Source organism: Rhinoderma darwinii, chromosome 7 (assembly GCF_050947455.1).
Source record: "Rhinoderma darwinii isolate aRhiDar2 chromosome 7, aRhiDar2.hap1, whole genome shotgun sequence".
Taxonomy (NCBI): Eukaryota; Metazoa; Chordata; class Amphibia; order Anura; family Rhinodermatidae; genus Rhinoderma; species Rhinoderma darwinii.
Genome location: NC_134693.1, coordinates 135,396,360 through 135,411,648, shown reverse-complemented (window position 1 = coordinate 135,411,648; position 15,289 = coordinate 135,396,360). Strand labels below are relative to the sequence as shown.

At 44.6% G+C, this 15,289-nt stretch overlaps 1 protein-coding gene across 2 annotated transcripts in view; it reads right to left on the bottom strand.

The window, feature by feature from the left end:
* Positions 1–15,289, bottom strand: part of ARIH2 (ariadne RBR E3 ubiquitin protein ligase 2) — a 31,806-nt gene that overhangs the window by 1,334 nt on the left and 15,183 nt on the right. For both annotated transcript variants that reach the window (XM_075831765.1, XM_075831766.1), the window contains exons 3-14: positions 13,688–13,755; positions 10,032–10,095; positions 9,183–9,330; positions 8,967–9,088; positions 7,505–7,614; positions 3,848–3,965; positions 2,348–2,398; positions 1,944–1,965; positions 1,590–1,741; positions 1,241–1,384; positions 265–333; positions 85–168 (exon numbers count right to left, since the gene is read on the bottom strand). In XM_075831765.1, the coding sequence (XP_075687880.1) occupies positions 85–168; positions 265–333; positions 1,241–1,384; positions 1,590–1,741; positions 1,944–1,965; positions 2,348–2,398; positions 3,848–3,965; positions 7,505–7,614; positions 8,967–9,088; positions 9,183–9,330; positions 10,032–10,095; positions 13,688–13,755 (1,152 nt within the window). The remainder of the gene's footprint in view (positions 1–84; positions 169–264; positions 334–1,240; positions 1,385–1,589; positions 1,742–1,943; positions 1,966–2,347; positions 2,399–3,847; positions 3,966–7,504; positions 7,615–8,966; positions 9,089–9,182; positions 9,331–10,031; positions 10,096–13,687; positions 13,756–15,289) is intronic.

The following is a 15,289-nucleotide window of genomic DNA, read 5'->3' as shown; positions in this document are numbered from 1 at the left end:
CTATAGACAAACCCTTTCCATATGTATTAGGGCATATTATAAGAGGGGGGGGGGGGGCAGCGCACCCCTGAACCCAGTACTCACCCCTCTGTCATAGCTGTCGGCTCTTTCTACCTTCCAGGAAAGGTTCTCGATCTCTGCTTCTAGCTGGGCCTGCTGATACTCAAACTACAATAAAAAGCAGCAAGAATTATCTATAGGACCGATCTATAATGACCGAACTGGATACAGTAAGAAATACAGAACACTATAAATCAGACTGACCAGCTTCTTCCGCGGGCCGGACTCCATGTAGTAAGCGTAGGGATATGTATATTGCAGAGTGTATCGACACTGGCGGTAGAGGAAATAGAGATACACAAAATCACATTGTAATGAAATATACAGAGTCCAACAGGTCACATTCATTTACTATGGCGATTTCATCTATTATTGGTGAATATTGCCTCAGCCCATCATAGTACATAAAGTGATACACCAGGCAAAAGCTGAAAATTACCCAGAGTGTAGGCACCCATCCCCATAGTCCCTGCTACATGGTCCCTGCTGACCGGGTGGTCACGGCGTCTTCTGTCAGGCCTTTGGCAAGCGATTGTCTGCAGGGGGGGGGGGGGGGATCCACCATCGTCTTCTGCTCCAGCTGCTCGTCTCTACAATCAGGTCATGACTTGCCCGGGAACCTCTATAGGAAATGACTTTAGTGAGCCACTCTCTATACAGGAGCGTGGACGGATGATGAAAGTCCAGGCCCGGGACCTGAGCGTAGGGACAGGTGGCAGAGGCAGCGCACCAGAAGACATTGGTGGATCCAGAGATCAGGAACTAGGGTGGGTGCCCGACTGCAGGCAATGGCTTTAATTTTCACCTTTGTATCACTTTAAATGGATTTGACGAACATGATAAAAGATTTAATAAGGCGGACGTCCGTAATACCAATTGCATACTTCAAATGTAAAAGGAGAAAACGTAACCAACAAAGGAGGGAAACAGAAATGACTGATGGACGAAGGGAGAGCAAACTGGAAATGAAAGGCTAAGGGATGGGCGGAAAAAAAAAAAAAAAAGTTGTACCAGGGATGATAGCGTAGCAAGTAGATAAGGAACGGGGCACAGGCAGTGAGAGGAGACGAGTGACAGGAGAAACGGGACAAGCAGCCGAAAATAGACGAGAGGCCATCCATATATTGGCCAGGGTCAGAAGTGTAATCGCTGCAGACAAGGATTATGCCGAATGTCTCACCTTTGCCAGCAGCTTTGCTGCATTTTGTAGGTACTGCCAATCAATCCAGGTGCCAAGGTTGTTCATTACCCGTTCCTGAATCTTCTCCTGAATTTGCTGGTAGGTCTGAGCTTCCAGCTGAAGACTCTTATTATGATTTTCCCACTGCCAGGCAAGAACACAGAGGGTTAAATTGTGATATGCGGGTTGTTAATAGATTTAGAAAAGATTACATTTCATGGGTTGAATGCACGAGATAATACAGCAAGGGGCAGCAACCAATCAGACACCACGACCATCACTGCTCCAATCTGATTGGTACAATTTTTGAAATAAGTCTTTACTAACCATCAAGCAGATTTCTACTCACCCTCTCAAAGTAGAAGAGGTATTTCTTGAGGGCCTCCCTGGCCTGAGCCTGCTGACTCTGATTTACAATATCGGGATTCTCCTTATATCGGCTGCACTCGTAATATTCGCTGCCGTGTGTTTTCCAGTCCCCGAGGCACATCCAGCAGAAGTCTGAGAACACACAATTCTTGTATTATTTTGTGAACATAAACATACTTCATCCTGTGGCTGCCTGGGCATGCTGGGAGTTGTAGTTTTAAAACATCTGCAGAGCCACAGTTTGGGGTTATAGTAGATTCACTTTAATTATCTGTTTCATTATAGATACAAACATAATCTCATCTAATCCCATATATAATCTGAAGCCGCTTACCATGCTTGCACTTCGAACATTGCTGTAAGAAATAAAACAGTTACATGAGGTTTATCCAAACACTATAAAGTCAGAAGTTTCAATGCTTAATCAGGGGTATTCTGAAGATTAATGTCCGATAAGTGGAGGTCTCACTGCCGAGACCCCCACCTTGTGAGCCCTGTGCCCCCCGTTGTGGCTCTGAGCATGGCAGGACTCGGCCGTAATGAGGAGAAGCGGCACTGTCCATTATAGTCGAGGATCGCTCAGCTGATTTCCTTTTACATTCTGGCAGGCTCAAAAACACAATGGGGGACCCCAATTTAGACATTTTGGCATATACGAAGATTAAGCAATAAATAAAATAGGGGAAAAGCTAATTACTGAACAGATTAACAAGTATCATAAATTCTCTTATTACTTACCATGTGATTGCAACCTCCATTTTTTTCAATACAGATATTGCACTTGGGACACTGGGAAAAAAACAACAAAAAACAGTATTAAGTGCACTGTAAGCGGAGAGAAGCGGCAACGCTTGCCGCCACTCCACTGATAAATATAATGCTCGAGTGGCTGATCTAAACATGCAAGTTAATGGAGAAGCCAAGGTTTGGTTTACAGCTATTTAATAGTCAGATTCCGGTTTTACCTTCTCCCCTAGAAGACCGTCACATTGGATTTGTTCCTGGAGACATTTATCAAGGGGATGAGATTTTTTTTTTTACAATATGATGCAAGTGTTACAACACTGAACCTGAAAGTGAGACCACTGTGACCCCGCTGTACTGCCGAGGAGCTGAATCAGAGCTCTGACACAGCAAACAGCTGCTGGAAGGGACAGTCCGTTAAAGAAACAGTCAATGTAGAACATACTCCCAATCTCTGGGCAGAATTTTGAAGATCAGGAGGACCTGAGGACTGACAGGGGTCTGACCACTGGGACCCCCCACCAATTATTTAGAATAGGGGACTCCAATCCGCCAACCCTCCGCACTAGCACAAACACAATGAAGAGGAGTATGGAATGATACGCATGCTCACTGCTCCATACGAGTCTATGGAAACCGCAGAGTGAGGGCACTTGGCTGCCACAATTGTGCGCACGCTCGACCATCGCTCCATACCACACGTGCCCTATGAATTCAGAGAGTGGTCTTTCTTCTACGGGAGTTACGGAAACAGCGTAGCTCGGAGCTTGGATGTTTCTGTAACTCCCGACCACCTAACCAGGAAGTGGCCAGGAAGCAGCGAGAGCCGAGCAAGCTAGAACAGGGTTTAGGGGACGCCGTTCTACAGATAGGTGCGGGTCCCAGAAGTGGGACCCGCACCTATCAGACTTTTATGGCATATCCTGTGAATATGCCATAATTGTCCAAGACGGGAAAACCCCTTTAATCGTATAATAAAAAGTCCCACAAGTTTTTAATATACTTTGTATCAAATTTTCACCCATGTCAATATCTGTGCTTGCTTCAGTAAATGGGAATATTCTTGTTTGGAGACGGAGATGGAAAATCCATACAGATCCAAATCTCCTCAGAGCTGAGTTTTTGAGTTTTCTACAATTGTATCCATTCTACGTAATTCTCTGTGAACAAAACAGCCTGAATTCCAGACCGATACATTTTACCTGCGTTGATACATTGTAGCAAATTCTCAGAAAGGGAGCGAGATCTGTGCTGCGGATTTATTTGGCTCTGCAAGAATGGTCTAGTCTAGATACAATTGTAACAAACCCTCAGATGTGAGAAGTATTAAACCTTTACTCGTCCAACCAAAAATCGGGCACGGAGAGACGCTCTTGCAAATTTACGGTGATTAAACTTCATTTACAAAACATCTAAAAAACCCTTTAAGTGTCAGAGATCAAAATCTGATGCGAGCTCCGGACAACCTTCTAAATGTTCTTTTCTACATCTTACGTCTTTAGTGTGAGCACTGATGTAGTTTGCAGTTTCTGAGTCGTCCGCGCATTTCGTCAGCCACTTCCGGATGGTGGCGCAGTCTGTGGGAGCGTGGTACATTTGGCGGCACCGGAAGCTGTTAAAATTATAACATGGAGAGAAGTTACAAACTAAGAAAGGAAGAAAGATGATAACTGCATACAATAATATCGGTTAGGCTGCGTTCACATCTGCGTCAGGGCTCCGTTCTGGCGTTCCGTCAGGACAGAACCCTGACTGAAACCATAGGTTTTCGTTCTCGTCACCATTAATTTCAATGGTGAAGGATCCGATGCAAATGGTTTCCATTTGTCTCCGTTGGGCAAGGGTTCTGTCGTTTTGATGGAAGAAATAGCGTGTCGAATTAAGGCCCCATGCACACGGCTGTGCTCGTAATCACAGGCCGCGATGGTGGGCACGGCCGCAGACAGTGGCCCATATTCCCGGCCCCTGCTCCCATACAAAGTAAGTATGGGAGCACGGCCCGTAAAACGCAAAAGAGAGGACATGTTCTTTAGTTTGTGGTACACTTCTACGGCCCGGACACATTCCCGTAAAAAAACGGGAAGGTGTCCGTGGACAATAGAAGTGAATGGGTCTGTAATTGCGGTCCGCAATTACCGTCGTGTACGGCCTAATACTGGCGAGAAGGTTATGAAATGCATCAACGTATTAACAAGCCAGTCCAGTGAGAGAAGGGTCACAGTAAATGACAAGGGATTTATAGACGCCGTGTACCCAGCAGCCATTTAAAAATAACCCTGGCAGACTGTCGGTTTTCTTAACTTTTTCCTGACACATTAACCCATTTGGTTCTGAAGGTAATAATAAAATACTTGACTAGCAAGTTTTTCGAGGGGTTTTCCGGTTTTATGCAAATAAAGTTTAAAAGGGGTATTCTCTCGTTAGACATTTCTGACATATCAACGGAATATACATAAATGCCTGACAGGTGTAGGTCCTGGACAGGTACTGAACCTTGTCCCGCCTCATTCAAGCAGAGAATGAATGGATAGGTGGCCGCACATGTGCTCGGCTCTTTCCATTCTGTGCTAGGACTGTTGCGTCAAGTGTTTGAGATGGTGCCTGTCCCCCGAGCTGGGTCCCGCATCAATCAGACATGTATGGGATATCCTGTGAATATACTATAAATATCTAAGGTTGAAATAAGCCTTTAAATAAAGATATAAATGAAAAGTTATTCAATTCCTCAACATTTTAAAGAATGTGTTTGCTGTCAGTGAATGAGAACACTCGTTTGCATTCACAGGCTATAAAAACCCCATACATACCTGCTCTCAGCTGGGACGCGGCTACAGTCATCTCCAGTCTAGGCAATGCTTGGAGAGCAAAATACATCAGCAGCAGCTGCATAAATATCACTGATAATTTGTTACAATGTATCAGTCCAGCTTGTTTAAATCACAAGAGCATGGTCTAGACTGGATTCAATTGTATCCTCTTCTCCGCTTAGAGCAGGACTAGCTATGTAGGGGTTTGCAGTCTCTGAATGTAAACTGGAGTGTACTCATTCACTGATGGCAAACTAAACTTGAAAACTGTGAGGAATTGAACTGTGTATTAGAAAGTTGCAGAACTTTAAATGTTAAAGGGGTTTTCCACCTTCTGACAACCGATGACGTAACCACCGAATAGGGTGTCGGACCCGCACAGATGATTAATGTCAGAGTGTGGACAACCCCTTTAAGTGATTATTTACATAAACAGAAAGGTGCTGTATGTCTGGTCTATCCTAAAACACAAGTTATAGTCCTTGTCAGTTCACAGGGCATAGAACAGGGTAAACTTTACAGAAACACAAGGCATTATTTCTGGATGACCCAAGTTTGGATTAGTAAAGATGCAGCGGCACCTACGTGTTGAAATCACCTTTGGATCAGGTGAGAGGAAAACGGTCTCGTGATGTGGGAAATATATCTGAGGATGCTTGGAAAAGCATCCTGGCAGATGTCCCGTTGAGGTCACCTAATGTGGCTACCGCAGATCTCAGTTATTTTAGCTTCAGAGTTTATCCTATTCCGGTGATCTTAAAGGGAAGGTGTCACGAAAAAAAATATGTTTTTGCTTTTAGTATGTTATTAAAATAAATTTTATTTATTTGTGTTTTTGTGTTTTAACTTTTTTCTCTCTTTTACCTCTCTATGGGGGCTGCCATTTTTTTTTTAATCTCTGTATGTGTCGATTAACGACACATACAGAGATGGAATACGGCACATACATCCCCATAGAGAATGCGAACGGGAGCCGTTCCATTCACTATGGTGTACGCTGTCTGTGTGGGAACAGCGCATGCGCCGCTCCCACACAGTCCAAAAGGAAGGTCTTCGGCCGAGCGACATCCGGCGCCATTTTCATGTGGACTGGAAGCCGCGGCCGGACAGTAAGATGACGACTTCCGGTCGCGGCTTCCGTCCATATGTTCAGAAGCAAGGACTAGGAGCGGAGGCGGCGGCAGGAGGAGGTAAGTTATGTTTGTGTATGTTCGTGTTATACTGTGTATTTACCACTGTATTTAATCCTCCTACACTCTGCATTCGCTCAAAAAAATGGCGACACCGTATAGGAGGTTTGAACATTCAACCCCCTCCTTTCTCCTGCTCACTAGCGCAAGTGTGTCTTCTCCAATATTGCAGCATAAAGCAATGAGGTTGCTTTACCACATGCAAATGCTGCAATTTTGGGAATTGCTCCTTCTAGTGACCAGCACATGGAAATTTTATAAATTAGAATCTAATTTATAATATTTCCTGACTTGTGAAAAAATTAGAACAATGTCTAATCATGTATATACTGTTTAACTAAAAAAAAATATATATATTTTTCTAGCGACACATTCCCTTTAAAGGAAATAGGTCTTCGGACTGATGTCCAGAGGAACAGGTAGACCTCATTCATATGATGTAGGGGGGGGGGGGGTCCCGTTTTGCAGAGGTACTGGGAAGATATTTTTGAATTGATAGGGTATTTGGTCTTCGGGTGCCACGTGAACCATTAGTGGGTTGTCTGGGTTATGTGGAGGATCTTGAAGTCACTAATTTCCAAAAATTGGCGATCTAAAAAGTTCTGTATTAGGCTCGTAAGCGGATAGCTATGAGGTGGTTGGACTCATCTGCACCTGCATATAGTGAATTGGTTAATCATATGAATGGTATTACACAGTTGGAGAGGGCGGTTTACCTCAAACGTGGTGCGCTTAAAAAGTTTGAGGGTCCATGGACAAAGTGGTTGATGTCACCAGGGTTGCTGTCAGCTTCTCTTATGATCTGTCAGGCTGTTGGATTAGACTCACTACTATCTGGTGGGGGACGGCACGTAGGTAGGGAAGTGTTGGGAGGCTCGATGTGATCCAGTAGAGTAATATAGTGCATTGTGCTCTTTGCAAGTGGATGGGATGTTATTGTCTCATGTGTTACTTGTTTGTCGATTATGAAAACACGTGTCAATAAAAACTAATTGATTTAAAAAAAAAAAAAAAAAAAAAAAAAGAAGAAGATGCAGCTGCACACAATTGGTACCCTAATATTTCATTTTTGAACACCCTCTTCTTGCTATAGGCGTCCATTGATTCTAGAATTAGGATTGAAGAAATCAGGAAAGGTGATCAGAAACACTTACCAGAAGACCTCGCTGCACCTATTGCACTGCACACGACGAGCCTTTGGCTCCTGAACCTGTATGACCATTGGACAGTCAGCACCGGGGCAGAGCTGTAGCTGATAGTGGCTCTGGGGAGGGGAAAAAAAGAAAATAAAATTACCTCTCCCCTCCCTATTGCGTAATAAAAGCACACAATTTATTGGAAAGCGGAAGGACCAAATAGGAAAGGTTACCAGTTTATATTCATTCTACCCTTAGGAGAAACCATCTCAACATTCACGGGCTACCTGTGAGCTCTACTTATACACAGCAACCAATCCGAATGCATAGAACTGCAGTGTAAAGCATGGGGGAGAAACAGCATAGCAGCCTGAGCTAATGATGTGACAGAAGACCCGCTTAAAAGGGGTTTTCCACTACTTTAAACAACAAAAATTAAATAAAAAAAATCATTGCAATATTTCTGACTTGTTATACTATTATCCCCTGGCTATCGTTTTCAAAATTTTATATATTTAAAATCAGCTTTACGCTGTATTGTTTATATCCAGATGTTGGTTTAAAAAAAAATGCGCATGCGCAAAATAAGCAATTTCATTGCGCATGCGCATTAAAAGTCTGTTCATTGCGCCTGCGCTTTTAAATACAATTAATTGCGCCTGCGCAAAAGAACTAAAACATTGTTTGAGCCTTTTAGATTCCACTTCACTTCTGCCACGCACCCGTGTTCGAGGCATCCTATTGGTCTAAAGCCTCAATATCCACCCCGTTCTTTCTTCAATTACACCTCACAGCCAGCCCTATTCTATTGTCATTCATAGAATCCCTCAGTGCCGGCGCGCCCCGCAGAGATGGGATCGACAGTGATATTGCTACTGAGGAATAACACGCGGGCACTGAGGGAGAACATGAACAAAAAGAAAATAGTGCTCGCATTGAGGCGTAATCAAAGAAAGAACGGGACGGGCATTGAGGAGGCTTTGAACCAATCGCAGACCTCGAACCCGGGTGTATAGCCGAAGTCAAGCGGAATCAAAACAACTCAAATATTATAATTTTTGCGCAGGCGCAATTAATAGTATTTAAAAGCGCAGGCGCAATGAATTTACGGTTAATGCGCATGCACAATGAAATTGCTTTCAATGCGCATGCGCTAAATATTGTAGGTTACTGCGCATGCGTGAAAACTATAATTAGGTCGGAACGCACAGGCGCAAGGGGAAGAGAAGCAGCAAGAAGACCGGAAGTCAAGATTGAAGACGACCGAACGAGACATCAGCAGAAGAGAAAAGTTCTGACGGTGGCGGAGTCACGTGACACTAGACGGCATTAGAAGACATCTGCAACTTTTGAAAGGGTACGTTTATTTAAAAAAAATAGTTTAGTTTAAATATTTAAATTAGTATTGCGTGATAGTAGTGGACAACCCCTTTAAGTAAATAATATAGAACTAACGTTTCGTGGTCATCCGGAGACTTACCTCTACATAGTCCCTGAAAAGGTATCGTTTGTATTTGTCCTTCAGTTCCTCATTAGGCAGTAAAGGAAAGACGAAATCTTCTGGGATTCGGAGCAGGCATTCCTGGGCCATGCAGGAGATACCTGGGAAGGGAGAGGAAAAAAAAAAAGAAAGGACTCCGATCAACGTTCTAATAAAGAAGCAGTAAGAGTAAGACGTCTTTTGTAATGATCTTACCAACGCCAACTCCATCTTTCACGAGGACCGTGCAGTGCTGCTCCCAACAGCTGCGGCAAAACTGGTGCTGACAGGCGAGAGACAGCAGGTTCTCCTTACGGACAAACTGCATGCAGACGGCACAGTGATGGCAGGAATGTGCCATAACCTGAGAACAGGGGAAAGACAGAGCTCAGACGGCAGATCACCACCTCTCCATATCCAACAAGTGGGAACGTGGAGACTTTTAGGGTATTCGGTACCGCAGCAACTTTTGGTTGCGGTAAAACCGCGGGTTACGCTGACCGTCATGTGACCTCAATGTTCCCTTATTGGGTGGGAGACAGAGGACTTATGACGATGGGAATTCTTGCACGTAGTAAGTATACATATTGGGATTACCATGAATATTCACTGCGGAGCCGTATAGAATATTTACTATGCGACTCATACGGTCTCAGTCGTCCTCTTCAAAATACAAATGGATCTAGGTCAGGTCTGCAACCTAGGACTCACCAGCTGTGATGAAACTACAACTCTCAGAATGCACTTGCTGGGAGTTACAGTTTTATCATGTCAAGGTAGTCCCAGGTAGCAGACCATAGCATGGTCTGTGTGTGCGGAGAGCCCATAGGAGTATTAACCAGTGAAGTCAGTAAGACTGAACAGGACGTCACTGCGGCCATACTGTTTACATACCGCCGCAGACTCTCAGCCTGATCGATATCAGTATGGCCTCAGTCATGGATAACATGACCCGCCGGCTCCCACCACGTCTGCCTCCACTCTGCGTGAGCAGCTGAAGTATCTGGACACAGTTTTATTTACGACAATAAAAAATAAATGAAGAAATGTATACAATGAACTCACATGTTTAGACGATAGAGGCTGAACCCTGGCGTCTACTAACAACTGTACAGAATTCAGTTTATGCCTGGAATGAAGAAAAACAAGGAGATTATTGGGTATATAGTGAGGAAGGGTCTGCACGAGGAAGGTTTAGAGAAAATCAGCAAGTCTGCAATATCTTCTAAAAAGGGGTCGTCCATTTAACCGCTTGCGCATTATCACGTACACGTATGTGAAGTGTCATGGGGAGGTATGGAGGGTGCGGACGGGCTGAGCGCCCTCCATACCCTGCAGGTGTCAGCTGTGTTTTACAGCGGACAGCCCAGACTAATGGCCGGGAACAGGGATCGTGCTGTTCCTGGCTGTTTAAGCTCTCAGATGCTGCGGTCAATCGCGACCGCAGTATGAGGCGTTAGAGAGAGGGGGGGAGCCCCCCCGACAGCTCATAGGCGCCCGAACACCGCGATCATGGGGGCGCCGGTGGTTGTCATCACAGCCGGGGGGCCTAATGAAGGCCCCCAGGGCTACCTTTTGTCTGCCTCTGTTGGGCCGTGTCTCTGGCCCGGCTTAACAGAAGTCTGAAAATGACGATCTACTGCAATACATTAGTATTGCAGCATATTGCACCAGGGATCTAACGACTAATACATGCTGTAAAAATTTTTAATAAAGCTAGCAGTAGTTTTAAAAAAAACACCCCTTTTGCCATTTTTCCTCTAAAGTAACGTAAAAAATAAAAAAAATTGTCATCGCTGCATCCGTAAAAGTCTGAACTATTACAATATAGCGTTATTTAAATGGGCACGGCGAATACCGTAAAAAATAAAATAATGTAAAAACACCAAAAATCGCTGTTTTTTTGTCACTTTAAATGTAATAAAAAGTGATCAAAAAGTTATGTACCAAAAAACGGTACCAATAAAAACTACAGCTCGTCCCGCAAAAAACTGATCAATCCATGGAAAAATAAAGAAAGTTATGGCTCTCAGAATGTGGCTTAACAAAACACGTTATAAAAAAAACCTATATAAATTTGGCATCACCATAATCTTATTGAGCCGCAGCCACACGAGCGCTTCTGCCACTTCGATGGGTGGGGCTCTCAGTGCTTAGACCCCCACCGATTGAAACTTCTGACACGTCACTACGACATGTCAGAAGTTTGTTGAACATTTAGTTACCCTTAAATGAAGGAAGAGGCAGCTAAAATTCTGACTTTTCCACATTGGAGACCAGGAGCTTTGCAGCACTAAGGCCTCATGCACACGACCGTATTTTTTCCCACCCGTAAATACTGGCGTAAATACGGGTCCGGTGTCACACGTATTCCACCCGTTTTGCACCAGTATTTACGAACCCGTGCTCGTAAATATGGGTCCGGTGTCACCCGTATTCCACCCGTATTTACGAGCACGTTTTTGGCGGCAAAATAGCACTGCACTAATCGGCAGCCCTTCTCTCTATCAGTGCAGGATAGAGAGAAGGGACAGCCTTTTCTGTAATAAAAGTTAAAGAAATTCATACTTACCCGGCCGTTGTCTTGGTGACGCGTCCCTCTCTTCACATCCAGCCCGACATCCCTGGATGACGCGGCAGTCCATGTGACCGCTGCAGCCTGTGATTGACCTGTGATTGGCTGCAGCGGTCACATGGCCTGAAACGTCATCCAGGACGTCGGGCCGGATGTCGAGAGAGACGCGTCACCAAGGCAACGGGCGGGAGACCGGACTGGAGGAAGCAGGAAGTTCTCGGTAAGTATGAACGTCTTTTATTTTTATTTTTTACAGGTTTATTCTGATCGGTAGTCACTGTCCAGGGTGCTGAAAGAGTTACTGCCGATCAGTTAACTCTTTCAGCTCCCTGGACAGTGACTATTTACTGACGTCGCTTAGCAACGCTGCCGTAATGACGGGTGCACACATGTAGCCACCCGTCATTACGAGAGCTCCATAGACTTCTATGGACTGTCCGTGCCGTTATTACGGCCTGAAATAGGACATGTTCTATCTTTTTCAACGGCACGGGCACCTTCCCGTGAGAAAACGGGAAGGCACCCGTCGCCAATAGAAGTCTATGAGCCCGTTATTAGGGGTCGTAATTACGACCCGTAATAACGGGAGTTTTTACGGTCGTGTGCATGAGGCCTAACGCTGCTGATCAATTACAATGAGAGGAGCTGAAAGTTTTCCCTCATCTGCAGGACAGCGTATTCATGAAACAGGTTACAGACTGAAGAGCTGAGCACGCAGTCACCCGAGAAACCGTGACATCAAAGCCACGGACCTGCGCAAGAACCAGCCTCCATATCTGCTCTGGTGGGGCAACATCTCTCGTAACCGGATAATCCTCTCCAAGTACAACCCCAATTATCCTGCCCCGGTTATTAGGCTTGTAATGGTTTCCAGAGTTTGACTTCCTTGACTTATTTTGTATTGATCTTGACTTCTCCACTCACATCCAAAGCTGCATTCAGGATACGGTGATTGTTCAGGTTTAATGACCTTACATCTACCTGTGCTAATGGTTTAAAGTCTGTAAGTACAGTCTGCTGTATTGCATTGCAGGAGATGTAGTGTTTACATCTGTTGCAGCTCAGTGCTCTAAGAACACCTCCCAAAATTGGAAAAAAAGACGTACAAAAATTTGCTGCATATAGGTCTCGTGGTATCAGTTTTTTGGGATGTATCAAGTCTTCATGTAGATTTTCCAGGCAAATCGCAAGGTTAACAATGGAAGCAGATGACTGACTGTTTCCTAAAGGTTGCCTGTATTATTAGGTCATTAAACACGAGCGCCAATAGTGGGATCTGAGAAAACCCTGCAGTGCGAAATGATCGTATAATGGAACGTTGCGGGTAAAAATCAATGTGCCGGGAGCTCGGGAAATGTCATTATGAGGTATAGGATATATTTACAGGGAGGAGGGGGGGGGGGTATTGAATCATCAGCAGGCAGAAAACAGGGATAATCTTAAAGCCCTGTTCACACAGGTTGTTTTTTTTTAAGCTGCTTCACGCGGAAACGGTGTCTGAAACAGCACCAAAAACCGGCCGAAAACGCCTCCCTTTGATTTAAATTGGAGGCAGAGGCGTTTTTTTCCCTGGGAGTGGGAAAAAAAACGCTCGTGGGAAGAAGCAGCGTCATGACCTTTCAGTCTCTTTTACATCAATGGGAGGCAGAGAAAGCGGTTTTCCCAGCGTTTTTTGCCCGCAACGCTCAATGGCCGCGGCCGAAAAACGTGGCAAGGTTAAAAGCTGCCTCAAAATTCCTGAAGGAATTTTGAGGCAGATATTTCCACCTGCAAAAAAAACTCAGTGTGAACAGGGCCTAAAGGGGTTGTCCATTTTAGAAAAACCATTTCCATACACCATATTAGGGAACTCTAAGTTAATAGGGGGGGGGGGGCTCCTCTGTTCAGGGTCCTCATCTCTTGGTCAGAGTGGAGAGCGGTTACATACAGCGTGTCTCTCTCTGGAGGACCTGTCCTGTATTACACATTGAAATGAATGGACACTGTGTAATACTTCATTTCCCCTGTGGTGGCGCTGCAGGGAAATTGAACACATACTGCCAGGTTTTCCCACAGATTACAGCTGATCGCTGGGGGTCCCAGCAGGAAGGACACTTCGTGATCAGCTTATTGTCAAGAGACCCCTTTTAATGTGACAAACACTCACCGCTCTAATATTTCTGAGACCTGCCAATGAAAATGAACCAAGATGAGTTTCGCCACAGAATGAGATACCTAAAACAGAAAAAAAAAAAAATTAAAAAGTTAGAGAATAAACTAAACCGTAAAATTCCAACATCCAATCCAGAAATTCCGATAATCCAGAACTTGTTTGCTCCACAGAAATACACGATAATCTGACATTTTTCAAGGAGAACCAGAAGACTTGAGCAAAGAGAAGAAATGAGACTCCGGATTATAACCCTGTTCCCACTACCGACATGATTTCCGTTTTTAATGGAGCGATGCCGGTACAATGGATCAGTTTTAAAACCGATCCCAACGAATCCTATTGATTTATAAAGTGGGTCTATCAGGTTTCTGTCAGGGTTCCGGTGTTTTTGACAAGAATAGCGCGGAAAACCAATTTATTATTGGCGTCAAAAACACCAGAATGGAAAACGGCAGAACCTAAATAAAGCGATAGCGGAAGATTTTCTAAAAAAAAAAAAAAAAATTCAGATTTTTGTCAGTCCATCCTCAGAGCTCTCTCCTCTGACAAATACATTTTATATCCTATTTCTATGACTGCCAATAATCCAGAATATCTGATAATCCGGCTCGTTCCATGGATTCTAGATTACACTATACATTTTGTGCGGTTCTTATTATATACATTACCCATCACTTATATTGCACTGACGGATTCTGCAGTGCTGTACACCAAATATATTATTCACAATAGTCCCTGAAATTGTAGGGCTCCCAATTCCCCATATTAGGGCCATCAGTATATTGCTTGGTGCGGGGGACATAGTGGAAATGCCCCCCAAACACGGAGAACACACAACCTCGATGCGGAGGTTATCACGGCCATATAGCAACCAGGGAATATATATATATATATCCGGAGAAAGGCCCCTGGGCAGCGCCGCCATGAATACAGGGTGTTGATCTTGTTCTCGGGTTGTATAAGAGTCAATCTAGGTCTAGGCTCAGACACGGATGAGTCAGCGTACAGACCGGATCACAAGACCTGCAGCCGCTTCCCTACAGGCAGACGATGCGTTAACCCTTACCCGGCAGAGCAATTCTCGGCGTGACCTAAAACGGAAGGTGCAGTCCCTGTTACATGAAAGCAGCGATGCACAATGATATTTGGACACACGAGACGCAGCGCGGCAGCAGAGGACTCTCTCTGGGCTCGTGGACTGGTTAACGGGCATTTACGTAACCTCATAAAGCGGCACGCGCAATAAACACATACACCAGACCCACAGAAGAGATTTGCATATAGAGTGGCAATGATAATTGATGTCCACCTATAAAGCCTCCTCATGAGTAGCGTTCACACTCGGCATTTACGAGACGAAGCCCAGGCAGAGAATACGGTGTGTCCACACTTCTGCAGAAGGCATAAATCAGAAGGATTCCGAACGTATACCTCCGATAGAAGGCGGTGACGTTAGCCACAGTATAGGCACACACTGGGCATACGGTGATTACGCGGTTAAAAAAGACAAAAAAAACACGTATACTGCGCAGTAAAGGTTTTCTTATTGTATGCACCTGCATGAAAAATATCATGGTCTACGCTTCTATTCCATGC